Genomic DNA, 27,253 nt, shown 5'->3' on the forward strand with positions numbered 1-27,253 from the left:
TTTAGCAGCAGTCAGTCAGTCAGCTCTACTTTCAGTTGCGTTTGGTTGACGTTTTTATATCAACAACTTCACTTTTCACCTCAGAACCGACTGAATCTGGAATCTTCTAGAAGTCTGACCTCAGTGACTTCCCAACATCAAATTCCCTACTAAAAATCCTGCATCTTGTTCACAAAGTTCTGCCTCATTTATTTGCTTATGCAAGACACAGAAAGCCACACATCTGTGAAGAAATATATTTTCTCAGAGAAAGAAGTCAAAAACGGATCAATACAACAGTGAGGACTCATCGGGGGAGTTAACAGTACGTCGGATCAATAATTATAGCTTTTACGCACATCTAGTGTTCATAAATGCACTTGTATAGTTTAGGATCAATCATGCAAAACACTTACAGACAGCAGCTTCCACATACATGCAGGTCATGGCATCCCAAAGTTAAGAAGGCAAAGAGGGAGATGCTGAGAGGAAGACAGCAATAAAACAGGATCAACAAAGTGAGGAGAGTTAGTAAAACAAAGAGCAGCGGGGAAACAAATCTTTAAAAAAGGAACACAAAGAAGGTAAAATAAGGTCTTTATGCTTCTTTTTCTTTGGTTGTCAGACATCAGTGCTCATTGATATGAACACTGACATCTGTTGAAAGAGCTTTCATCTGAAGCTGATGATAAAACCAGAGAAACTGATTCCTAGCAGTTGTAAACACTAAGAGGTCAGCTGCAAATGTCTGACCGCTGCAAGATATTAACTGCTTTTCCACCCAAAGAATTAAACAGATACTAAGATATGAATATGTGTGATTCCGATATGTATGGCTGCATTAACTGTGTTCTTTTAACAGAACAGGCTTAGGAAAAGTTACAAAGTTACACAAGGCTGGAAAAATATCCACGCTTATGAGAAAATCACCAAACTATTGTTCTCAGAATTTAGATCCACATTTTTGTTCAAAACTGATTCAGCTTATGTTTGTTTGGTTTACAACAGGCAGGAAATATGGAATACTTTTGGAGGATGTTGTTAGTTTATTTTTTGTCTTGATTTTTATTTTTTTGTTAATTTATGTTTTTTTCTGTTTTTACCAGCTGAGTAAAACACACCTAAATAAAACATATCCAGGTGTGTGGTGTGTTTTCCACCACACTTCCACATCAAGACAAAATGATGGAGACATCCAATAATTTGCATTTGAAAGAAACAAGATAAGAAAAAAAGTCTAATTGGACAAATGTTGCAGACCTTAAAGAACGGTCATTAAATACTTTAAAAACTATGATAAAATGGTTTTGATAGTTAACTGTTTTTTATATCCTTTAATCTGGGAACAGGAGTAAGGAAGATGACATTTATTTGTTTTTGCAACATTTTAACTTCTATAAAGTTAGAAATATTTAGAAGTTGAATACATTTTGTGCTATATCTCAATTTTTTTATATTTATTTTTTGTTTTGCTGTAGATTAATAGAGGGCTGCACAGTGGTGCAGTTGGTAGAGCTGTTGCCTTGCAGCAAGAAGGTTCTGGGTTCGATTCCCAGCCCTGGTCTTTCTGCATAGAGTTTACATGTTCTCCCTGTGCATGGTGGGTTTTCTCCAGGTACTCTGGTTTCCTCCCACAGTCCAGAAACATGACTGTCAGGTTAATTGGTCTGTCTAAATTGCCCCTAGGTGTGAGTGTGTGTGTGTGCATGGTTGTGTGTCCTGTGTGTCTCTGTGTTGCCCTGCGACAGACTGGTGACCTGTCCAGGGTGAACCCGCCTCTCGCCCGGAACGTTAGCTGGAGATGGGGCACCAGCAACCCTCCTGACCCCACTGAGGGACAAGGGTGTTAAAAAAATGGATGGATGGATGGATTAAAAGAGACTGAAAAAGCAATCCCATCTATTGTGTTTGTGCAGCAAAGACAGGAAATGTAGATGTTATTTTTGCTCCTTAAACCACCCAGATTTACATTTGTGACTGAAGAGTTTTAAAAATAAAATCTACTGAGTTGTAACAGTTGGAATAATGGATGATCAGGTGGATCTGTTCTCAAATTTCTTGACTTTTTACTTTTCAGATGAAAAGTAAAATGTTTGTGCTGCTGTGAAAGAAAGAAATCCTCATAGCAGTAGAAGACCAACAGCTTCAGCTTATTTAAAATAACTCAAAAGTGTTTTTCCATCATTGGGAGACAAAACTATATGAGCAGATATTAACGTTTCAGACTTTACTGTTACGTCTGCTGCAGTTTCAGATCTTGTTCCAAACAACTTCAGGATAGAAGAGCGCAGGAAATCTTCTCAAAATCCACCTGTTCACCGGCTGACTTTGGTCCTGCACTGAGATTAACATTTTTGAGAAAGAAGTTTTGTTTATGTTTTTGTCCAACACAGGAAACCTTCACTCGGCCGGGACAGGGAGAGGATCAGCAGACTGCAGACTGTCAATCTATCAATCTGCCAAGATGTCATTTTATCTACTTATTAAGTAGATAAAAAACAGGTAATTTTGTCTAGTTCCTGGTGCAAATATTTTAATACACTTGAAATAAGACATAATAACTTACTGGTAGCTTTTCAGTCAGATATAAGAGCTTGTTTTACACAAGTAATACCTTAATATTGATTTACAAAGTACAAGTTCCACCAGTAAATTATTCCACCTACAGGAAAACATTTTTTCCATGTTATAAATGAAATAATCTGACGACGGACCAAGTACTTTTTCCATCGATATTAAGGAATTATTAATCTAAAACTGTGTCTTCCTTGGAAGTTATTTTTGTCTTATTTCAAGTGTGCTAAGATGTTTGAATATCTTAGCACACTTGAAATAACACTTACCAAAATTACTTGGTAAAATGTTGTTTTAAAGCTGTTTTAAACTGACAGACATCAGATAATAAAAGCTACAAACTGGAAGAAAAAAAACACTAACTACTTATAACTGCTCATGCGAACCCCCACAGGAATATAAAAACTCATTTGAGTGGAGAAATCTTTAGGCTGCAGTTATTCTGGCTGTTGCCATGGACTGGAAGCTGAATTCACACAAAAACATTTGTTTGCCTGACTGACGGGAAGAAAAAGAAAACCAATGAGTGGAAGAACAGCGGACCTTGCAGTGCTGGTCACTGAGGTTGAGGACATGCTGGGATGGAGCAGAATCAGCATGCAGGTCAGAGGTCAGACACAGTGACGACACATTCAGGTCAGAAGGTCAGAAGGACTCTGCTGTGGTTGCATGCGACAGCAGCACTGCATGCAGACGACACAGTCCTTTATTTCATCACTTCAACGAGGGTTGGGTTGTGTGGAGAGAAATAAATTAGATTTAAAAAAAAAAAAAACACAATATCTTTTTCTTTCACATATTTAGAAAACAATTCAGTTCGGTAGCAACAAAATAAAAATCAGTAAATGCATCTTCGTCAGAATCAAATGTACAAGACGGTTAAGAAACCAGATATGAAATTACAATAAATGTACAGAGTTTACAGCTTCCGGCTAGCTGGGGTACGCCCGCCTGCGCTTGTTGGGGCTTTGTCCAGGATCAGCTCTCAGCTCTCTGTACTGCATCTGTCCATCAGCAGAGAGAGAGAGAGAGAAAGAAAGGGAGAGAGAGAGAGAGAGAGAGAGAGAGAGAGAGAGAGAGAGAGAGAGAGAGAGAGAGAGAACCATAAACACATGAATTCCGACATGTTCATCATGAGCCTTACTGCTGCCAACATGGCCGCCGTACCCACCATTTGAACATCAGACGGGACTCTGGACAGGAAGTCTAGAAGCTCGTTGTTTTCAATCATGTATGGATCACGAAGCTTCTTAGTGAACTTGTTCACACCTGTAGAATTCAAATTCAAATTCAAAATTACTTTATTCATCCCAAAGGGAAATGAAATGTTGTCGTAACTCATTTAAACTCTAAATCACTGCCCACAGTGATCTACTCCTTCTGGCTGTGGGCAGGACGGAGCAGACATGTAGGCCTGACACCATAACAAATTTTGCTGGACGATAAATTATCCCAGAAGTTATTGCTTTAAACAATAATATTGTTGTTTTGAGACAATTTTTAATGGTAATGGTATAATAATAATGCAAGACCACATTCTAAAAGACCAGTAAACTTGAAATTCTAATAAATATTAACACTGGTACTGGAAAACTTCTTAAATATCCAAGATAAATAAACCAAACAACAAATAAAATGAATTTTGAAGTCGTTGTAAACAAAATTCCCCTCCAAAAAGACAAAAAAACGATACATTATGCCAATGGAAATTATTGATGTCATTTTAATTTATTGATTAGTTGTGATTATTGTGACAGGCCTATAGACATGTTTCCAGTGTGTCATTTTTAAAACTGATAAATTATTATTTTTTTAATAAGAACGATTCTTCTTCATAGTTTTTTAGACATTTATTTTCTAAATAACGTCAAAATTTTACCTACATTTTTTTGGTATTTAGTAAAATGACTTTTTGACTTTATGATTTCAATCAAACTATCTGAGCTTCTCACACCAGTTTGTTGGATTTTTGTCCCGTTCCTCCTGACAGAACAACAGCTGAGGGGCTGAGATCAGACGGTCTGAATGTGGCTTCGCTTTGTAGCCAATTTTGAGTGAATGGCAGTTCATGGTAAAGCAGTGAGTGGATCGGGACTCACCCCAGGCGAGTACGAGGTATCGCAGTGGTATGAGGTAGAGCAGCAGTGTGGCCAGGCACAAGGCAGTGATGGCCAACCAGCTGAGGAAAGGCACTGTCCAGTTAAAGGTGCTGCAGGAGACAAAGGAGGAATGAATATGTGACCTGCTGTGTGAGAACGACTGCTGAAAGCTTTGAGTCTCCAGAAATACAGTCACTGATACAAACAGCTGCGTACCCAGGAGCAGAGTGGCATGATATCACAAAGTCTAGTGATGATGATATCAGGTGTGATATTGGCCCGTTTTCATCTTCCTTCTCTTTCTAATCTGTGCTTCCAACTCAGTGACCTTTAGTATTTTTGCTGATGTCATTTGTGTCCCATGTGACAACAATAAACATTGCAATAAGAACTATTTATTACTATTTCTTTATGTAACTGTATGGTTATGACTGCATGGCGTAAACACAAATACTGCTCTTAAAAAACATTCTGGTTATAATATGTTTTTTGAGGACACCAGTCACTTCAGCAAGTGAGAGTTATATTAGGCTGCTCTGCTCACAGTAGCTGTAATCATATTTTTACATGATCACAATCCCAACAAAATGGACGGTTTTTGTTTTTTTTAAAGCACAGATAAATCAAAATCAAGAAATTTATCATAAATGATAAACGATACAATACAATATAATATAATAAGCGCCTCTTTTGACCATCAGTTATTGCTCTCCAATTAGTCCTTTACAGCAAGAATACTGCATACTGTGATGATGATATCGTTACTCATGTGTCGGTGGAAACCCAGCCGAGAAATGTTGCAAGAAGCAGGAAGCCAGCATGTTTAGAGGGAGAAAGACATGAGATTATGACTGACATGAAGAGACATAGACAGTCACTGGAGTGACTGACAGAGGGCAAAGGTCAGCAGGAAGAGAGCAATAAGAAGCCACCATCCAGATCACAAAACTCCTTCTGGGAAAGCAACAAAAATGTATTACTTTTATTGCTTTCAACTTAAAAAGGAGATATTTTGATGCTTCGTTCTGTGTGGATTTCACATTAAAGATGATTGTTGCCACAGTCTCCAGATCAAACTCCAGACTTCCATGTCAATATTCACTTAATGAGACTTGAATGATTCAGAAATACACATCACATGATATATTTTTAATCTGGGACATATAAATCCACTGTGACTTGAACCCAAACTTGGCCAAAAGTTAGCATTGCATACGGGAAAAACTAATATGTACAAAAAATGACAACACTAAGAGACATGCGTAGTGAAGTGATGTTATCGGCTGTTTGTTACCTAACAACAAAACCTCAAGTCTGTCTTTATAAGCTCTTGGTTTGTTTCTGCTGTTTTTAGTTGTGAAGGGCGACACAAACATGGCGACCTCCAGAGAACCTACTTCTTTAACCTCTCTCCAAACGATGCTACTTCATCCAGCGCGGTCTGTACGCTGATGAACACGTCCTGGATGGCGTACAGTTTATCCATGAAGCCTTTGGGCTCAGAGTCCTGACAGGAGAGAGGAGAAGGTTCCATAAGTTTTCAATATTTGACGCTGTTTTGATGAAGTCTAGATATGTATGCAGAGTTTGAATCTGTTCATTTCATTTAGGGGCGCCCAAACACATGGGCCAAAAATAATGTTTTTGCGCCTACTCAGCAAACCACTTAGTATGCAATACTTTTGGCAAATAATAACGTAGGGATGTGCAAATTATTATACATTCGAAACTTTAAAATCATTTTGCAGAAATCAAAATAAGACAATTTGCAAACTTTCCAGGTATGAATTTAGAAAAAAAACCAAAACAAATATAGACATTTTTAACCAGTAAAATCAAAACATAGGGAACTCTTTATTTGAAAATGCTTGTTGCATTTAGCCAAATTTAATACACAAAGTAAAAGCATATTTGGGTCCAGTTAAGTCAGATTTTTGAGTAAAAGTCACCGGATCGAATGCAAAATGACTAACTGTAAATATCTTCTGTTGTGAGGAAATTTTACTTTGTGATCATTTTAAAAATACAGTTTCCATCTTTTTTTATAAATAAAACAGCTGATGAAAAATGAATAAATAAAGAAATAATGTCTCCACCAACATCAAACACCTTTGCATCATTCTTGAATTGAAATCAGGGCCAGGCAGTCAGTCCAGGGTCCACAAATGGCCCCCGGGGACCCATTGGACACCGCTGCTATAGATACAGGGTGCCTTTCATTAAATGGGGGCAGTATTGTGTATTTCAGGCACATATTATTCATAATTAAACACATAATTCAGTAACCCTGTCACCTTCAGTTGCTACCAACCAGTGACCCCAGCTTGCATCACTGATGATGTGTCATAGATTACATCAGAAGATGTTTCAGGACTTTATTTGGCTGCATAGTCACTATCTAGGTAAACTACATCTATCGAGAGCAGAGGAATGACTTCCTGAATTAGAGCAGTACCTTTTCTTCCTTGTCCTCTTCATCATCCTCCCATTCAAACATGGCCTCCATGGACTGCAGAACAGAGAGAGCTTCAGCAGGTGACTGGTCGGTAAAACACACACACACACCTGAACACAAGTGAGTCTCAGTGCTCACCGTCTCCGCCGTCTCTCTGCCTGAGGAGAAGAAGTAGTTCCAGACCAGCAGCAGAACCAGGCCAAGTGGCAGCATGTAGAGTTCAAAGTTCCAGACCACCACCACGAACAGCTGGGAGCAGAGCACACACGGTGGGGAAACAGCCAGCTGTGTAAGTGTGTGTGTGTGTGTGTGTGTGTGTGTGTGTGTGTGTGTGTGTGTGTGTGTGTGTGTGTGTGTGCGTGTGTTCTCCGTACAATGAAAGCAGTGATGCTCCTCTGTGATGACTCCCACTCAAAGCAGCTGTTGATGTAGGTACCATAGCTGAAGAGGACCATGATGCACCGCTTGACCCGGTTAAAGTTCTGCTGCAGCAGCTGGAAGGCAAAAAGTTGACCTGCTGTGAATATGATAACATAATAATACAGCTTGATTCAAATACACAATGGAGACGTTTGCTGATTAGTACAAACTCTACAAAGTTAAAACAGAGGCTTTCAAATAAAATGTGATTGGTTTCAACTAAGCTGCCTCCTGCTGGTGGAGGAGAGGTACTGCCGCGTTTTAGAGCAGAGGATGCCTTTAAAACAGGGGTGTCAAACTCCAGTCCTGAAGGGCCGCTGTCCTGCAGTTTTTAGATGTGCCACAGGTACAAAACACCTGAATCAAATTGCTTAATTACCTCCTTCTTGTCTAGGTAAGTTCTCCAGAGCCTTGCTAATGACCTAATTATTCTATTCAGGTGTGGTGCAGCAGAGGCACATCTAAAAGTTGCAGGACACCGGCCCTCGAGGACTGGAGTTTGACACCCCTGCTTTAAAAGGAGAGAAATATCAGTTTTAAAAAAATATGTATATTGAAAAATCATAGCTCTTTTTGCAAATCACATGTGAATAAGTTTGTTCACATGACAATTCATTAAAAACACGCTGCGTCATCTTCTTCCAGCTACTTCCTGTGGTCTTCTTCTTCATGGTTTGTGTCAGTGGCGATGTCCCGTGGCTCATCACTCATGTGATGCAATAGAAGTGTTTCCATTTAAGTTGGGCAAAATAAACCAATTTCAATACAACCAAAAAAAACTAAACAAAAAAAAAACACTTCATTCTAGCATCAAAACCATTTATTGAAAAATGAGAGTTTCCGTTAAGCTAATTTATTTTCGAAACGTCAAAATGCACAAATATATGGTGAATGGAAACGCAGCAGTTATGAATCAAGGATCAGGACCGGACCTGAACCCAACAACAGTTGTCCTTTTATTTTTATGTAATTGCGTAACAATACACACCTGCTTGGAAACTTTTGGTTCTTCCTCGATGTATTTCTGTTCTGCAGGGACCACGGTCTTTAACGCAGCCTTTATCTGAAGAAAAGCACATCAAGAAAAAGCTTTAACGCTTTGGACGGAACAGACTGCAGGATTCCTCCTCAGCATGTTCGTGTGAACAGACATGCAGGAGCGGAGCGTCACAATCACCGTGTTGTAGACGACTTCCATCTCCAGGTAGATGACTCCTTTGGTCGGGGCGGTGAGCTCCTTATTTTTCAGCAGGTAGGCTCTCTGGACGCCGTTACGGATCTACAACACACACACACATTATGATTATGAACCTAAAACACACCCACTGAGTTACGAACCTAAAACACACACACACTGGCCTGGCTTATAGACTGCAAAACTGTTCTGCGGATTTCCAACAAGCACTGGAGGCTAAAGCTCGCTTGCTTATCATTCTGTGTTTAGTAAAAATGATCCAACAAATCTTCAGGATAATGTTTGTATATAAGTTAAACCTAAAATATAAAACTGCTGGACATTAAATTGAATTATTCTGGACATCAGAAGGGACAAAGTTTAGTTTGTTTCCATTTTAAAAACCTCATGTCTCACACATTCTAACAGAACTATATGAAGCTGCAGCACCTCTGTGGTCAAGTTGTTTCTCATTTGCATTTTCTTAGCTATAATTTTACAGCAACAACAATAAACGTCTAAATTGTAATTGTAATAAACGTCTAAATTCCAGCTTTCTAGTTTGGAAAACATCTGACTTTTAGACCAGTACATATTAACTTTGGCCTTGATGGGAAATCTCTGTTATGGCCTCAGGGATTTGCTAAAGCACATTAGTGAACAAACAACATCATTAAAAACATGGAAGCCATTAGTTCAAGTCCACTTCATGATTATCCATTGCCTTGTGTTTGATCAGCCGGATGTGACCTTCTGTCTGTAACGAGACTGAATGAGGATCATTTCCAGGAGTCTGAACAACCTCTGATACTCACATTCAAAAGAGGAATGGCCACTTTTCCCAGGAAGTCTGCACTCCTGTCTCTGTCTTCGTCAAACACCGACACCTCCAGGACCGAGTGAACATCTTTCACGTTGCTGTGCAGAGAGGAGACGTGAGGCCAGACTGAGCCAGAGTCAGAGTAACAAGCTTTTTTGGGAAATTGAGGAAGTTATTTCAAATTTTGCAGTTTTTGTCAACCTTTTCTAACAAAACACTTTCTTCAAACCACTTCAATAACAGATAGTCCAGCTAGCTGTCCGTCCTCTAAGCTAAACCAGCTACATTTCTGCTTCTATAGTCTGAAATTCAAACTTGAACTTGTGCTTTTTGGTTTCCCCAGCCTGGAACAACATATGTGGGTGTTCCAGCATCAACAACCCACAGCTCAGAATGACTCAGAGGGGCTTTTACAGCCTCTCAGTCCACTGGAGAAAACGTTAACGGCCCCATAATGAAGAATTAGGAGGAAGATGCTGCAGCAAAATGTGACTCACAAGGTGAAGACTTTGTTCCACTCAGGGTTGAGATTCTTGTATATGGTATGTGTCTGCAGTCTGTCGTTATTCAGCTCCAATACGCAGAAAGGGTCACTTTTACCTAAAAAAAAAAAAGAGAGCAGTCAGATTAGAGTGTGTTTGGTGGCAGGTAGTTTCTGAGGAGAAGCAGAAGAAGAGGAAGTCAGGAGGCGCTGGTACCCGTTACGTCTGCAACCATCAGACCCTCGGCCCTCAGCACCTTGACCTGGACGATGCCCACGTCCCTCAGGTTGGACAACGACTTCCTCACACCCTGCGGAAAAAACATGTGTGTGTTGCAGTCTTTTGGATGGTAATTTTTCAGAGGCATCATAATCCACTTTAATTATGGTTTCGGTTGAAAGAGTTTTTATTGTATATTTAAGATATCTTCCAGTTCCAGTGATCTTTACCAAATTATTTTCTAGAAGAAGAGAGAACTTGCATTGTTATGCCACTATATATTTACTGCGTCTCAATAATCACTAGGATTATTGTCATAAACTATACAACAACGTATGGTACAGTAGATGTGTCATCATCACAGGCCTGGCTAACGTAAGTATTGTTTTAAAGTGGATGTGAGATGTTAACGTCAGAAGGCCACTGACGTATCGTTTGAGGATCTCTCTGCGTTCCTCTGGGTCCTCCAGCGGTGTGAGGGACAGGTCAGCGATGGAGACCGCTGCCGACGCCGTCAGCGTGACCAGCAGCACCAGGACGCCCCGGGACTCCTCCAGCGGCAGCTCCAGGTGATGGGTCTTCTCTTTAGTCAGAGTGGAGAGGTCCAACTGGCAGCTGGGACAGGAGCAGACAGGCTGGGTGACTCTTCAGATTACATCACACGAACCAGTGCAGGATGGAGGAAACGGTCGGTGGTTCTGGTTCTACTGGATCACATCAACACCATGCTTATCTGCACTTCCTCAGCCTAGTCCTTCTTATGTTTGTAGATTTAAAGTGTTCATTGGGAGAAAAGTGTAGGCAAACACAGCGAGTACAGCTGCTTCTGGTTCTGACCGTCCGATGAAGTCGTCTCTCCTCCCCGTGTCTTTGTCCCACACTGTGATCTCCAGAACGCCTCCTGTTTCCTCATACAGATGAAGGTCAAACTGCTCCCTCCACTGAGGACTCAGGGTCTTCGACATCGTCTGCACACGCGCACACACACACACACACACACACATTTCTTAATCCCCAAACTGGACTGAATGAGACTGGATTTCAGTTGAACCTGGACATTTTCTTATCGTTCCTGAAGTCGTTGTTGCTCTAAATGGGCACCAGGTAAATGAGCTGCAGTGACTTCATGCTGGCTGGTTCCTAATGGACGTGCCATCTGACCCACCTTGCTCTTGTACTTTTGTGGCCCCAGCCTGAACTTGGCGTAGGGGTCGCTCAGGCCGTTGGGGTCCATGGGCGTGAGGTTCCGACCTTCGATCAGCGTGATGCTGACGATCCCTCGCCACAGCTGGGACTTCCGATGCACCTCAGTGAGACGCAATGACTGCTGCTGCTGATCCACACGCACACACACACACACGCGCACGCACGCACACACACACACACACACACACACACACACACACACACACACACACACACACACACAAAGGAATGTATTCATCTCAAAGCGAGGAATGAGACATGCAGGACAAAGTCTTTACCCTTTTCCTGATTTCCTAACTTTTTTGCCTGTTTTTCACACCAATCAAACCAATTTAGGAAAATTCAAAGACAATTCAAACAAACACAAAGTGCAGTTTTTAAATGAAGGTGTTTTTTTATTATGGGAGAAAATAAATCCAAACCCACATGGCCCTGTGTGAACGGTGACTGTTCTCTAAACCTAATAACTGCAATGCAGCAGCTGTAAACATGCAGCCAGAACTACAACCAAATGGTGCAGATCAAAGCATTTTCATGTGTTAGAGTGGTCCAGTCAAAGTCCAGACCTTAAGCTAACTGACTGATGTTCCACAGACACTGTTCATCCATTCATGCCAGAGCAAAGCAAAATGAGCAAAAAAATAAAGCAAAAAAACAGCAAATGGTGGAGTTACTACATTCAGACACAAGGGGGCTGAACACACACACACCACACACTGACTTCACAACTTGAAATTAGACCTCTGTCTTTTTAAGAAGTTCCTGCTTCCTGTTTCTCAATTAAGCCGTTAAGAAGTGAGGAGCTCAGCAGACTCGCAGGTCCACCAGGTGTTTGCTAATTGCTGTTTTTTCTAGTCTTTAGGAGCGGAGTGTGGGAGGAGCAGGGGGAGCAGCACTCTGTGAGGCGGAGGCTCAGCTGAAGTCTGCAGCTCTAAGGCGGAGCTCTGTGGACGTAGGCGGTGTTTCGTGGGACCAAAGATTTATGCAACCCCAGAAATTAAAGGATTTCTCAAACATGCATAAAAAATAAAATCAAAGCCAAACCCCAGGTGTGATGAATGAATAATATTATTAGATTAATAGAGCTAAAAATGTTGATTTTACATAATAACTCCCCTTTAATAGCCTTAAAACTTAACACTGAAGCCATTGATTTATTTTTATCTGTGCCTGAGACTTAAATTAAAAAAAAAAGATCGGTGAAATCAGTTATGTAATGAGCGTGCTCTGGATCACTTTGCTCTAGAAACATCCCACCAGAAGAGCGGAGCCTCAGCCAACGGAACCGACAGCAGCAACAAGAACTCGAACACAAGATGGAGGCACTGCGTTGAAATACAGACATGGTGACGGAGAAGTGACAGGAAGCTGGTGGAGGATGCTGTCGCTGCACACACACACACACACACACACACTCACACGCGCGCGCACACACACACACACACACAGTGGTGATGGTGTTTACCTTTGTGGATCGTTTCCAGGACCTCCTGAGCAGCATGGTCTGAAGACATATTAAACACTGTTCAGCTGTTATACGTTGAAACGTCTCGACCCAAAGCCACTAGAGGATCAGCTCTACTGGGACTAACTGAAGCTAAACCATGAGGGAGGGAGACGAGCTGCTTTATTTAAGCCCCATTATTAAAGCAACATAAACAGATGCATCATTTATTTTCAGTTCTGATGATTTTTTTTGTTTGCTCATTTCTTTCCCACATTTCTTCAGCGTACTGTCGCCTGATTCTAAATCCATCTCTCTGACTAGAGCCGCAGTTCAGACTGAGACTCAGCTTATTATTATTTCATATGGTGAATAATATATGGATGAGACAAGCTGTGCTTAATGACTTGGAGCTAAGAATGGATTTGAAGAGTCTCTGAGCAGAAAATAATCACAAACGTCAAAATCCATAACCGTGAAGAACTTCAAGCATGTTTTGCAGCAGCAGTTCCATCAGTAATTAAGAGTTTTTGAATATGAAAGGGTTCTCGAATTTCTAAAACAGTTACAGAAAAAAAATATGTACATATTATTGTTGCTAAAACTGTCACAGAGCTCTTAGAACAGAACCTATTTCAATGAATTTACTGTGAAATTCATAGATTCCACTTCCTGCCATCTAACATTAATCCATCCAACCATCCAAAACCAAGCCCAGTCTCCACACTGGGCCCAAAAAAGATGCTGAAAATCAGATGTATCACTCCAGTTTTTTTTTCAGAGACTCAGAGGAAATATAACTCAGACAAAATATTTCTTTATCACGACCGGGATGTCCACATCTGATCCCACCAGTCAGCATAAGATCCTAATCCAGGTTTTTGTTAATTGATTATGATCAGGCGTCTCCTCTGACGGTTGGTATTAAATTTAGTTGTTTCATTTTATTACATTTAAAGCCAAACACATTTTCGATGCAGAAAAGCAACTTTTTCACTTTATTCTGTAGGTCAAAAGGTGATATTAAAACAAAGAGGACACACGCTAACGCTAGCTTACCATTTCATCAATGTGCTCCAGACAACACAGCAAAAATATGAGTTTATTTAAAACTGTAGCTGCATGTTTTTAGAACAAATCATAAAGCTGCATATTTCAACTGAAGGAATGTGGGAACATTACGGTCCCAACTCCAGTGGAGATAAAATACCTGCCACCATCAAATTTAAAAAATGGTTGGTATCTAGGACAAAAAGTCCTGATTGGGACATTGCTAAAGAACAAGTGAAAATGATAAGCAGTTTTAAATTTTAGCCCTTTGCACAATGCAGTTGTGTAATTATTATTTTAAAGCTGCCTTTGGTCATTTATAACACAATCAGAACAAGTTATGCTGAGTTCACACAGCAGGTCTTCATGCTCAGTTATGATTTTTTTTGCTGAAAACCATTTCATTTTATTCTTTTTTTGTAGATGTTTCATGGCAAGAAAAACATTGACATTGCATAGCAGCACACTGTCTATGGAAGTAATAATGGACGCCGCCATCTAATTCAAAGTTTTAAAGCAATGGGAGGCAACCATATTATCACAAAATCATAACAAGATGAAGGAAACTGATAAACAGAAAGCACAAGTAACAGCAACGTGGAGGGTATTTCCCATCTCAGAACTGTTACTCTGTCAGCTGTGCATGAAGCCTCCATGCCATGTTGATCATTTCACACAGAACTAAAAAAGCCATCCTGGGGTGATGTGTGAATGAAGCTTTTACCTTGATGCCTGCATTTTGGCATGAATAAATAAGTGCAGCTCATGCAGTAATGAGGGTGACGTTTCAACCACCTCTCAGTTTACGGCTCCATCTGGCTTCCTGCTCTTCCCTGCCGTCATAAAACTTTGTTTCCTGACAGAAAGGGTAGAATCACACATACAAGCAGCTAAAATGGGCTTCCTTCATACAGAAGCTGCTGATGTGGGGGATGGGGGGAAAGTATCTGTGTCATATGGGGCATCCGATCCAGCACTCCAATGGAAGGTTATCAGGTGTAAAACAAAAAGGTTTAAAATTCAATACCACAAAAATAATGTTAATGCCAGAGAGAGGAAATCCTTTCACAGAGGTCCTATAAATGTTTTCTAATCAGGCTGCAGAGGAATAAGCTAGTTAGACTCAGAGGTGAAGCTAAAGGAGCTAAAGGAGTGACGCTACAAGCTAGCTCACGGCTACACTCACTTTATTCACATAAGGTTTCCACCGATACGTCTTAACCTCGCCTCGCTGCAGGAAACACAAACATGGAAAAGAGAGGAAGATCTAACTGGAGGCTTTATTTAATCCACAACAAGTTCATAAAGATAATATTCAGCAATTTATTCTGTTAAAAAAAATATATACTTCATTATTTGCATCAGCAGGATGAAACTGGTGAAAACAGGAACTAATAGGGTGTAGCAGGGATTCATGCTTTTAAGATGTTTTTCTGTTTAGCTGCTCTTCTGTTTCAACGTCTGCTGGCGCTATTTCACTTTTTGGCATCTGTAATCGTTTTGGGAGTAACGACTTTTCATGACACGCAAACTGTGTTTGAAAGAACCTCTAATGAGAGCAGAATGTTTCAGACAAATGATGACCGCTTTCTCTCTTGTTCCCAGCTAAGTTTTGACCTAAAGTCAGTAATGAATTCATTCTTCATTCATGTCACACTGTGTTTTAGAAGATCTCCGATGTAAAGCAGTGGTGGAATGTTTAAATATTGTGATATTTCTCATCATCAAAACAGCGAGGGCTTAAATCTCGGCACCCAGCGGTTTGTTGTTTAGGACTCTTGTTTTGAAGATAAATGGTTCTTAAGAAGTCAACTTCTTGTTGGGGATGCCAACAGTATTTGGTTATAAAAACACTGAGGAAGTTTCTGGCAGCATTTTGAAGGCTGTAATAAAAATACAAATAACAAAATGAGGACAAAGAGCCAGGAATTATATAAATGATTTCTATAGGAACAGTGAGGACTCTGCTAACCTGTATCTATAGCAACCCAGCTTGTCCCCTGAGCTGGACACATTCTTAGATCTATAGTAAAAATGAGCAAACTTGGAACAAACTTTTAAAATGTTGCAAAAAAAAAAAGAGAAAAAAGAAAAAGTGAATTAGTCGTGTTTCCATCTACTGGTTTAGAGTCAATCACTGTTTTCCCTGTGAGGATAAACAAGTTAATTTATCAGATGTTTGACATTGTAAAAAAACCCAGCTGGCAGCGACATCGACCGTATCTGACAGAGAATATGTGTACCCACCGCCGTGTCTCGAGGATCCTCCATGGGGCTGCTTTTAGGCGTCAGGGTAACTGCCAGCTCCAGAGAGCCCAGGTCCTCGTTGGGGAGCTGCGGGTCCTTCAGCACCAGAGTCACCGGTATCGTCCTGCAACACAAGCATGTGTGTGTGCTCGAGTCATGCTCCCACATAAAAAACATTAGCAGGAAAAAAAAAAACTGTTTCGCTCTTTAAAGAGGTTTTATATTGCATGGATAGTTGTTATTTTGAGTATTAGGATTTTAATAAATATGTATTTTTCTATCTGGGATTTCTAACTGGAGCTAAGTTCCAGACTCGTGGATGTTAATAATGTGTTTTTATACTGTTTTTTTTAGCAGATGTGTTGCTTTTGGACATCTTTCAACCGACAGATATGCTATTTAAATCAATTAGTATATCTTGAGGGTCAAGCAATAAGGATGGAATTAGAGTTGAAAAAGGGAGCACATTTTCTAAAAAAAAAAAAAAAATGAAGATTTGATACATGATTTAACAAGGCAGGTAATGACTATTTTACACTGGTCATGTAGGTTTGGATGAGAGCTGGTCATCAATATCAGCGTGAAATATTCACTTTGAAAAAAGATTGTCTTATGACATCCAAGAGAATCAGCATAATGTTGATAAAGTGAAATTGAAGTGAATGAAATTGAAAGTAGAAATGCAGAGTCCAACATGCTGACACTTGAAAACTGCTAAGTTCAAAGAAGGCATGTAAGCTTGTTTTACTGTGTTAGTGTGAAATACAGCTTCAGATGTTCACCACAAACTGGCACAAGCATCAGGAAGGAGATGAAGAAAATATCTCCCAGAGACACAAAAGGCTCACAGAGGAAAGCAAAAAGAGCATGCAGCACATGGAAGTGGACCGTAAGGGGAACCAGAACCATTACAGACAGGGTTGCCAACCATCCACAGCAACATTTGCATACAGAGCCCACATGGTTAGAAAATCAGTTTAACAATTGTCCTTGGTTCTGACTGTTTACAGGTTACATAATGACCCCAGGTTAGTTACCGGTCCAGTTCTGATGGAGGCAGGTGTGGGACGTTAACATGACCCATCTCAGAGAATCATTTGACCCGTTTCTCGGGTCACGCCACTTTCTAACCTCTTCTGGTTCACATATGTGATGCTATCTCTGTTCTGATGTTCCAACCCATTAATCCATCTTTGACCCTGTCTGCTAACAGACGATACAGAAAATTCATAAAGTATATTTTGTTTGTTTTTCATTACTGTGTGCATGAAGTAGTAGGCTCTTTGGACTATGAAATCTAGAACGGAAGCTAGTTTTCTTTAAATAGTATTCCTCTGTAGTTTACGCCGTCAGAAGTGGAGACCTTAATGTATTTAGTCACTAATAAAAACTTATTTTAAGGCACAGTGAAAAGTAGAGTCAATAAAAAGCTAGTTAGCAAAAACGGTGGTGTAGGAACCATCAGTATCCTGATGGGAATCTATCATTAACTCTCCAAAGAGTCTGATTACCAACCACATTAATAAACTGAGTCTTTGTTTTGAAATGATACTAAAATTCAACTTCACATATAAAGAAATGTTTTTCTTTTTCTCAAAAATAATTTATTTTGAAATGAATCTGTGGAAGAAAATTGTCTTGTGATGCGGTTCACAACTACATTTTGATATGTGCATAAAAAATAAATTAATTAATAAAGACTCTGTTAGACGGGTCTGCATGCGATTTTCTGCTGAAAGTCATTTAGGTTGAAACTTTACATCAACACAGCCAACAGACATGGACGACTTACGTTTTAGGTCAACATGAAAGTGTTTCCTCTCAAAACAAAGAAAGTGGAAGTTGGTACAGGTCCTATTTCAGTTGTCAAAAATCTGGCAACCCCAACCACAGACAGGTGGCTCACATGGAGGCATGCAACAGGAACCGGCACAAAGCAGCACAAAACGACACAGAGACACACACAAGCAGCTACGAGGATAACAGCCACCGGACGGTAGAACGGTCAAGAGAGAAACTAACGTTGCTCAGAAGAGAAACACAGAACAGCATCAGAGACATGCAACCACTAACCACCACAGAGAGAACAACAACAACCACAAAGACGACCTAAACGACTGCCTCTACGGCACGATGAGCTAGTTTGGATTCTTAGATCCGTCTGTAACACGACACAAATCCTGCATGATGACAGGAACGTCTGACAGACCTCTGCTGCTCTAGAGACTCCAGGTAAAGAAAAGCAGAACCCATGAAGTCGTCCTGAAGACCAAAGTCATAGTCAAACACCTGCAGGAGAGCAACACAACATCTGAACTGGCTGCTGGTTCTCTTTCACCATTGATTTCAGAGTCTCCTGTGTGTTTTTAATCTTTACCTTGACGTACAGCGGTTCGCTCAGACTGTCCACGATCAGCGTGATCTTCTCGTCCCACACCGGGTTGAGGTTTTTGTGGATGGTCTTGCTTCTGAACACCTCTTTACCAGCCAGCTTGAACTTGACGTAGGGATCGCTGGAGCCTGAACAGATCAACCGTTAACACATCCACAGAGACAAAACGGAGGGGAAGGAGTAGAAGAAAGACGTCCACAAGTACCTCCTCGGTCTCGGATGGCAAGGTTGTGTCCTCGTTTCAGCTCGATTTCCAGCTTGTATATCCCTGGTGGGGGTGTGGCTGCCTCAGCGGGGCTCCCCGAGGAGCAGGACGCCCCCAAGCCCTGTCAGGAGAGACGGACGCATTCATTAGAGCCGCTGCTGCTGCGTGAACCCGCGTCGATGCACACTCACCAACATTCTGAAGAGGAATGCCAGAGTCTTTCTGCAGGTGTTGGATCAGAGGTTTCTCTGTCTTTGCTGCATTCATACTGACACTGACTAGAGTGTGAAACTCGACTTATCCCTCAGAGGACGGCCGACAGGAAATTACACGATTCAAGCTTCCTCGTAACCAACCGCACTGATGCTAAATGATGTTTCTTCCGGGTTTTTTTGTACAACCACCCTTTCCACATCAGCACCTTCGAATGAGGAAGTCTGCAAACAGGCTTCATGAAACGCATCCCTGACACTGATTTCATGCCTAATGTACAGGATTCATGGCTAAACTGTTCATAGGACTTTACAGCTAACCTATTTCACAGCAGCACATACCTCAGGACATGCAGTATCTTCTGTGGTTGAGTAAAACTTCAGATCAGATGCAATCAAAAGTTACCAATTCTTAGCAAGAGCAAAAAGTTTCCCTTCAAAATCGTGCAAAAACGTTCAGCTGCATGGGAGGAAAATGGGAAGATTAATAATTGGAAATCAGAAGGTGCTTAATAGGAGAATTTGTTTGTTTTTCTACAGAACTTTAACCAGGTGAAGATAAACTATAACACATGGGGAGAAGATATTTCCTCATGTGTTGGTGGTCCTCAGGTGTTTTTTTATTATTATTATCTTAAATTCAAAATGTAAATATATTTTTGTACAGTTTAGGCATAATTACCGCTCCTTCAGAAAATTTCATTTTTTAAGTCTTTATACTCCATCTTAACAGTTATTTCAATAATCGATTCATCACAATTAATCGTTTCAGCACTAAGCTGATGTTCATTTCCATATTGTGGCCGTTAGTCTGTGTCCCGTAATGAAAGCATTTTCTCCCCCACAGCAGTCAGTCTGCTCAGCGTTAATTATTGAATGTTTGCCGTGTCTCCTCCTGACACCATGACAAATTCATAATACTGTTAATGACTGGATGACAACTGGCAACAATGTTCTTTCTAAATCTGATTGCAGTGACGCGAAAAAAGTAATTAAGTCCTCCCAACCCATAAACTTTAGTAAAATATTCCTTTATAATTCCACAAATGATCCACGCAAGATTAAATAAAACATTTTGAAACTGATCTATGATGGAGTATGAGAGCCAGGATCAAACATAAAAATGAATTAAGAAGTGAATCATAATGTTGCGAGAAAAAAGTTGTACAAGAAAAAAGTCATAATATCATGGAACTAGTCATTTGACAATGAAGTCAAAATAATACAGGAATAACCTCAAAATACAAGAACAAAGTCATAATATTGTGAGAAAAATGTTGTACGACAATAAAGTCAGTATTATTACAAGAATAAAGTCATTCGACAACTAAGACAAAATAATACAATAAATTCATAATAATAAAATAATCAAGTCTCAACAATTCGATAACTTCATTGGTTTTGCTCCCATTAAAATTACTTTTTTTCTGGTCATTTTATGACGTTCTTCTGGTAATATTGTGTCCTTACTCTGCTAATGTCATGACTTTATTCTCATAAAAAATTTTTAAAATGATCTCTTAGTTGAGTCCCACTGCGCCGTGGTGGATACGTATGATGTGGCAGATAGAACGCGCTCCACTCTGCATGTAAGCAACAGTGAGAAGTTAACATCGATCTCTCCATGCTGCATTTTAAATGCCAGGAAGCCGCTGAGAATCCTGCATCCTGTCAACACATTAACGCACATCCCTCTGAACGTCCGGATCGATGCCGATGATAAATGAGAGTCTGGAGTGTGAGAGCAACAGATTGCTCCAGCGTTTAAACCGGATGGATCGCTGAGGACTGCAGGGAGGTCGTTAAGGATTCCGGTTGCCTCGTAATCCAAGTGTTGCTTGACAGCCTGTGAGCTTTGGCCTCAGAAATGTCTTTAAAAGTCTAAAAAATAAAAATAAAAATAAAAACAGCTTAAATGATTAAAACACCTAAAACCTGCTTTTGTTATATTATCTGTTATTAACATGTATTTATTTTCTACTTATTGTGAAAAACTTCTTATGAGAATTTAGATTTAGAGTTATGAACTCCTATTGGTCAACAGCCAAAAAACTGTCTGGGGTTTTTCTATTGTTTCAGAGTCATATTAATGAGCTGAATCCAAAATTCACATTGGTTTTGCTCAATCAAGTCAACTTTCTGAACTGTGGAGCAACAGCATCAAAATGTATGACCTGTTCTCACATCTGGATCGGTTAAAACTTGACCTGATTGAGAAAAGAGGATGTGACTTATGGATTCAGCCGTGCAAAATAGTCCTAATTCAGTTGAAAAAGACGAAGACAACTTTTTTTGTAACCTAGTGCTACTGATGAATGAAAACCTTACACAGGCTGCATTGTAATAGTTGCTTATAATATCTTCCCTTAGGTTGGTTCCATTAGAAAACCAATAAATATGAAAATAAGATGATTAAATATAATAGACAAATAAAATAGAGCCATATTTCATGTTCGCAGAACTTTGATTCAGTGACAAGCAGTTGCCCAAAATAAGCTGTGAATACTTTTTTATTGTTTTGTTCTCCAGCATTACTACAACTTAGGGCTGTATAAATAAATAGATTCGGCGATATATATCTATATTTTCCGCCCTCGGAAAGTATCGATTTTTCATCCGCGAGTATCGATCCGTTAAACTATAGGGGTCCATAGCCTTTTTGCTTTTTTTAACTCTAGTTTGTTACGGCGTAGCAGCAAGACTCCGCCTCCCTCAGTCTCACTTTCAACTTGAGCTTAAAGTGCACATTATAAACTACACACCAGTTTTTAAATTGTGTTAATAGGCGAAGTATAACTGGAGTTATAATAAAATTAGTAAACCATATTTTTCTGAATGTCAGAGAAATGTCAAAAGCGCCGCCATTCCCCGATTTTTCCGATTATGTGAGAGGGAATGAGCTCCCAAACGTACAAAACGAAACGAAACATTAGATTTCTGTGTTTTTGGAAATGTAAAATCTTCAATAAATAATGAAGGGCTGTATTTTATTGCTGAGAAACGAAGTAAAGTTGCGCAAGTAACCGTGAAAGAGAAGCGGAACGGAGTAGCGGCGCGAACGGAGCAGCTGCAAAAAAAGGGAGATCGCGAAATTAATGCAAATTTCGACTGGTAGCATTCACTTCGTAATTAGTTTTTAGCTTAGCGGTTTCTGTTCTGTATATAAAGGATTACCTGAAGAATGAACATGGGTTGATAACATCCGAAGCGGGCGCGCAGCAGCAGCGGCGGTGTTTTGAGCAGGAAGACGAAGATGAAAAACCCCCAGCCGGAATCCGCGGCGCAGTGAGGATGGACCTTACCACAGGGGCCGCGTTTCATTGGCTAATGTCCATTTTACGTCACAGCGCAGCTATCACGTGCGTTACCGTCTCACAAACGCAAGCTAATGTACATTGTGGACTAGCAGACAGACAGAAGGTTTTTGCATCAGGACTCGAAAAAGAATGGYTCTCCACTGTCAGTGGGGAATCTGTACAGGCGATGTCAGGTATCCTGATCGTGTTTGTGGAACTAAAATTCAGATTTCCAAAATCTGAATTTTGGAAATTCAGATTTTGGAAATCTGAATTTTGAATCCATCCATGATGCTGCAATGGATGATGGCAGCATCATCCATGCTGCCATGGATGATGCTGCCATGAAACGGAAAGCCTTGCTTGGATTAAAGCTTGTGCACGACTGCATTTGCAGCTCAACCGTCATAGGATMAATAAGAACAAAGGATTGTCTGCTGGTGTAAGTATTATTGCTTTGCTTTCTTTGTGTTTAGTGAATGAAAAAAAGAAAGTCAATAATAAACACATCCATTATGAAAACCTTTTAGTCAAGTAGAGCATAACGGCAGTACCGATACAACTTCTACACCCTGAAGCCTGTCAGTTACAACTTAGCTGAACAGATCAATATGCAATGTGTACCGTATCTGACATACATTAAAGATTTTATTTTACTTGAAAAAGCTTTTTACTAAACTGTAATAGTGTTAGCCACGCTAGCTTTTACTAAACTGTAATCGTGTTAGCCACGCTAGCTTTTACTAAACTGTAATCGTGTTAGCCATGCTAGCTTTTACTAAACTGTAATCGTGTTAGCCACGCTAGCTTTTACTAAACTGTAATCGTGTTAGCCACGCTAGTACCGAGTACCGTGTATCAGGCGTAGGCACATTCGAACCCTCAAAACCATGAATGTCCGACTTACCCAGCCTTGCAAGAACAATAGGCGTCAGTGATCTTGTCCACAGCTATATTTATGCTGAGGGTCTGTTGATCTGCTGTTTTTCTCATTGACCGGTAGCATTTAGCTGCAACGTGCACAATGTTGGAGGCATCGCGTGGCTAAAACATCTTAATGTTGTCCAAAAAAGATGACATGAACTTGTTGGTTCCCCTGTCCATTGTCGTGGCTGATATTTTGTGAAAATCCGGCAGAAATGCTAAACTAATCGACTCAGAAATACTCTGCAGAGAGTCAGTCGAAATGAAAAATGCCATGTTTACACATGGAAGCTAAGCACCGCAAGGCTCTGCTTGTGAGACATGTAGTCACATGGAACTTTCGAGGGGCGTTTCTGGGTTGAGCTTCGTAAGGTCCATTTCCATGATAACAATGGCTGATCGATCTTTCTTGTTAGCAACAGACAAAGAGTATCAGAGACTGATACACCCCTACTACAACTGCCACAAAATATTGTGATAATATTATATGAGCATATCTCTTATTTAGATCTGTATTTTAGTGTTGATTATTTATTATTTCCGTTAAAATTATTAAATAATTAAGGGTAATAGGGCCCTCACTTTGTGGACGAGTGTTTTCTCTGACAGTCTGCAGCTCCACAATAAGACACACACTCTCACAGCAACACAGTTCATAAATAGTTGTGTGTCATTCAAACATGTTGAATCCATAATCCTTCTGTAAAATCACAGACTGCGATTTCCCTCAAAACGCCGCATATGTTGCCGTTCCCAAGTAGGCGGGGCTTGTCACTCCAACGCCTGAATAAGATGCTGATGTCTCCTCTGATTGGCTGATAAGTAATGGCTGAATTCTGAATATGTCTCATGTAACTGCTTATATCTGATGCTGCCATGATTTTTAATCACTTATTGTGTGAAAAAGCTTATTCACGTGTGAGAAATTGTGTTTTTTCACCATCAGAAGAATGTAAACAAAGATTTGTGTACATTTATAACAGTGCTACACGGACAGCAGCAGTCACACTGATGCATCTTTGGAACTTGTTGCAGCGACTCTCAACGTTATCATCATCATCATCATCATCATCATCATCATCATCATCATCATCATCATCATCATCGTCATCATCATGTCTGTCAGATTTTCACTTTGAGTCATGCGGACGCCAAAGTATGTTGGGAGCATCATGAAACTGCTGCTACACATGTTACTCAGCAAGTTGTTGCTAGGTAACCAAAAAGTGAGTGAATTAGTTGATGCCACTGGAACAATCTTGCTTAGCTAACCATGAGATATTGAGTAGCTCAAGCCTTTCCTGTACCTACATGCCCCAGAATGCTTTGGGGTTCTGGATTCCAGCTCAGTGAAACGATCAAAATTCTATCTGATGTATTTGCTATTCATCACGTTTCTATTGCAATAGGTGTCGTTATCATTTTATCATGCAGCCGCATATCCTTTAAATCTGAGTTCTTTGTGATAGTTCATTGCATAGAATCCCAACAAAGTGTTCAAGGTAAGGAGTGAAATGCTATTACTTTCCCAGTCTCACAGATCAGCACTGCATGCAACACATAGCATGACTTGTTCTAGTAATGAGGCAACAGTTGCAAGGAGAAGCAAGAACTGTTACGGATCTGAGGTCAGACCACCCAGACAGCCGGGATCTGATAAAAACATGACGGAGCAGAAATGCTGAGCAGAAGCCATGAGTGAGACAAGGTAAAAGTGTCCAATCTCTAAGATCAAAGCTGTTAGCAACAAGAAGTAGCATAAATTATTCACAGCTCGGTGGGGCTGGAGGCATCCAGGAGCTAGAAAACAGAAGCAACCTGCTGCTGCGCCACTGAGGACGGAGAAAACAAATGTCTTCTAGCAGGTGAGAGGTATGACTGAGACTGATCTCTGTCACATACAAACATTATAAACTAAATGTATCTCTCATTCAGAGTCCAAACTGATTAACTCTTTACACAAACCTTTTCCTCAGCATGTAGTGTGGCTGGGATGAACTGGCTGTGCGTCCATTAGCCATAAGACTGCGCAAATTGAAATTATGGAAATAAATTAATTCAAGAGAAACGGGGCGTGCATGGTTGACAGAACACTTCATTTTTTACTAGAAAGGTTTTGTGTCTCTTGAACAATTTCCTGACATGTTCTACTCTGCTCTAAGCATTATAGTCATTTCACAGACTGTAGCATGCCACAGGCTTTCTTTAAAGCAACCACAAACTTTTATGCAAATGACCATCTACTGCAAACAGGATGTGCGCCAACAGTTTACGAAAATATGATTTCCATTAATATATTTTTCAAGTTGAAGTTATTTTGAGCTGACAGAGATACACTGTGGTCTTACCTCCACTTTCACTTGCTGGTGGCCCTAAAACCAATCTCTGTTTCATCAAAGTGAAACAGAGATTGTACCAGAGGTACGGCTGAAACCGGAGGTTTGCATACGCGGTATAAAAAGGCACCTGCACCCTTCTTCACACTGTCTGACGTGAAATCATAATAAACGTTTTCTGTTTTAGATCAATTGGTTTGGGGTAAGATTATTGTCAATTAAAAATGTATGTGCAGGAGTCTAAATTTGTAAATGCAAGTCAATAAATGTAAAACAAAATATTAAGCTTTGTGTTTGTTTTGTGTTTTTCAAATTATACATAGATGTAAAATCAGAGGTTTTATCTGTGAGAATAACAGCTTACAAAGTACAAATCATCACCTTCCTATGTCATTTTTAGCTAAAAGTGTGTTTTTTTTTTTGTTTTTGCCTCAATCATCTTATGGCAATAAAAAGTACAAAAACATTTATTTTGGCAAATAATTACTTATTTTAGGAAGGTGATGAAATACAAGTTACAAAGTTACAACTCTGCAACATTATTGACAGCAATCTTACCCCATAGTTAGCCAAAATTACTGACAGCAGCTTGTGGAAGGATATCCAAGCCATAGAGTTTAATGGCAATGGTACCAAATAGTAAAGAAGAGTACTTAAACTTTTGACTTTGAATTAAGTAATATAATTTTTTTATTATTCTGGCATTTAGCAAATAGAAAGAAAAATTGGGAACTGTAATTGAACAAAAACAGGAAAAGTATATTCTCATTTCACACCAGACTTTGTGTAAAAAAAATGCTTATGTGTTTTTTTATAGCCAGCAGTAAATAAGATATTTGCTAACAGAGCCTCACACTGAACAATCTGACCTCATAGACAGTTTTTCTGGATGGGAAGGAGAAAGACAACAGATGAGCGCAACCAGCAAAGCTGAAACGGCAACAAAACGAGGTAAGAAGTTTACATGACAAGGCTGACTAGAACTGCCAGCGCTAACAAGCTGCTTAGTCAGAATTAACTATGGCACTAAATCAGGAAGCAAAGCTGAAAATAGTTCAACCAAACCAATCTCATCAGGCGTTCTAATGAAGGCCTATTTTAAAGCTTTGCCTTTGTTTTTACTCACAGGTGTGTGTCAGGCTTCAGGATCAGTTTAACTGCCATTGTTTCAGTTTCAGATGACTGGTTATAATGTGGGAAATTAATCCAAACATGAGTTTATAAATTAGCACTGATAAACACACATGAACTGTCTCCTATTAATATTGTAGTTTAAAGTCAACACGGATGACAAAATGTAGACTAAAAACATATAACATATTAAAGCTATAAACTGATTTGAAATGTTAGAGTAAAATAAGTGATTGTACTTTGTTGAAGCCAAAGTATAATCCTGGCTTACACAGATGATTATATGGCCATTTCTGACAAAGATCCATCAATCAATTACAGTTTCTCCTGATCTCAACTCATTGTTTATTTAAAGGAGCACACAATCAGTTTCTACCAGCCCAACCCGCCCACCAGCACGGGCAAAGAACGTTGATGCTACACAGCAGCGCTCCATTTACAGAAGTACAGTAATAATGGATGCCATTATCTATGCATCGATTTTAAATTTATTCAGCAACGGACAGGGCCTGGGCTTTTTTTTTTTTTTTGCCCCGAATTTCCCCTTATGAACGTTGCTCGCGAAAATCGTAACCGATCATCCTGCCA

The 27,253-nt window shown here is 39.9% G+C and overlaps 1 protein-coding gene across 7 annotated transcripts in view; it reads right to left on the reverse strand.

Moving 5' to 3' along the window:
* Window positions 1-1,858: 1,858 nt before the first annotated feature.
* The window catches only part of mctp1b (multiple C2 domains, transmembrane 1b), a 34,395-nt gene continuing 9,000 nt past the window's right edge, over window positions 1,859-27,253 (reverse strand). Inside the window, exons 1-22 of one of the 7 annotated variants that reach the window (XM_008423188.2) lie at window positions 18,958-18,978; window positions 18,767-18,887; window positions 18,547-18,689; window positions 18,379-18,458; window positions 16,170-16,293; window positions 15,109-15,153; window positions 12,894-12,932; window positions 11,388-11,555; window positions 11,060-11,190; window positions 10,651-10,837; window positions 10,220-10,313; window positions 10,019-10,121; window positions 9,517-9,619; window positions 8,705-8,806; window positions 8,516-8,590; window positions 7,482-7,601; window positions 7,246-7,356; window positions 7,108-7,161; window positions 6,050-6,159; window positions 4,653-4,762; window positions 3,725-3,822; window positions 1,859-3,557 (exon numbers count right to left, since the gene is read on the reverse strand). In XM_008423188.2, coding sequence (XP_008421410.1) covers window positions 3,486-3,557; window positions 3,725-3,822; window positions 4,653-4,762; window positions 6,050-6,159; window positions 7,108-7,161; window positions 7,246-7,356; window positions 7,482-7,601; window positions 8,516-8,590; window positions 8,705-8,806; window positions 9,517-9,619; window positions 10,019-10,121; window positions 10,220-10,313; window positions 10,651-10,837; window positions 11,060-11,190; window positions 11,388-11,555; window positions 12,894-12,932; window positions 15,109-15,153; window positions 16,170-16,293; window positions 18,379-18,458; window positions 18,547-18,689; window positions 18,767-18,887; window positions 18,958-18,963 — 2,196 coding nt within the window. In that variant the 5' untranslated portion in view covers window positions 18,964-18,978 and the 3' untranslated portion in view covers window positions 1,859-3,485. Of the gene's footprint in view, window positions 3,558-3,724; window positions 3,823-4,652; window positions 4,763-6,049; window positions 6,160-7,107; window positions 7,162-7,245; window positions 7,357-7,481; window positions 7,602-8,515; window positions 8,591-8,704; window positions 8,807-9,516; window positions 9,620-10,018; window positions 10,122-10,219; window positions 10,314-10,650; window positions 10,838-11,059; window positions 11,191-11,387; window positions 11,556-12,893; window positions 12,933-15,108; window positions 15,154-16,169; window positions 16,294-18,378; window positions 18,459-18,546; window positions 18,690-18,766; window positions 18,888-18,957; window positions 18,979-27,253 lie in introns of those variants that run through there. The other 6 variants (XM_008423183.2, XM_008423182.2, XM_008423185.2 and 3 more) reach the window with 6 other exon arrangements.

Source organism: Poecilia reticulata, linkage group LG12, assembly GCF_000633615.1.
Source record: "Poecilia reticulata strain Guanapo linkage group LG12, Guppy_female_1.0+MT, whole genome shotgun sequence".
Classification (NCBI taxonomy): domain Eukaryota; kingdom Metazoa; phylum Chordata; class Actinopteri; order Cyprinodontiformes; family Poeciliidae; genus Poecilia; species Poecilia reticulata.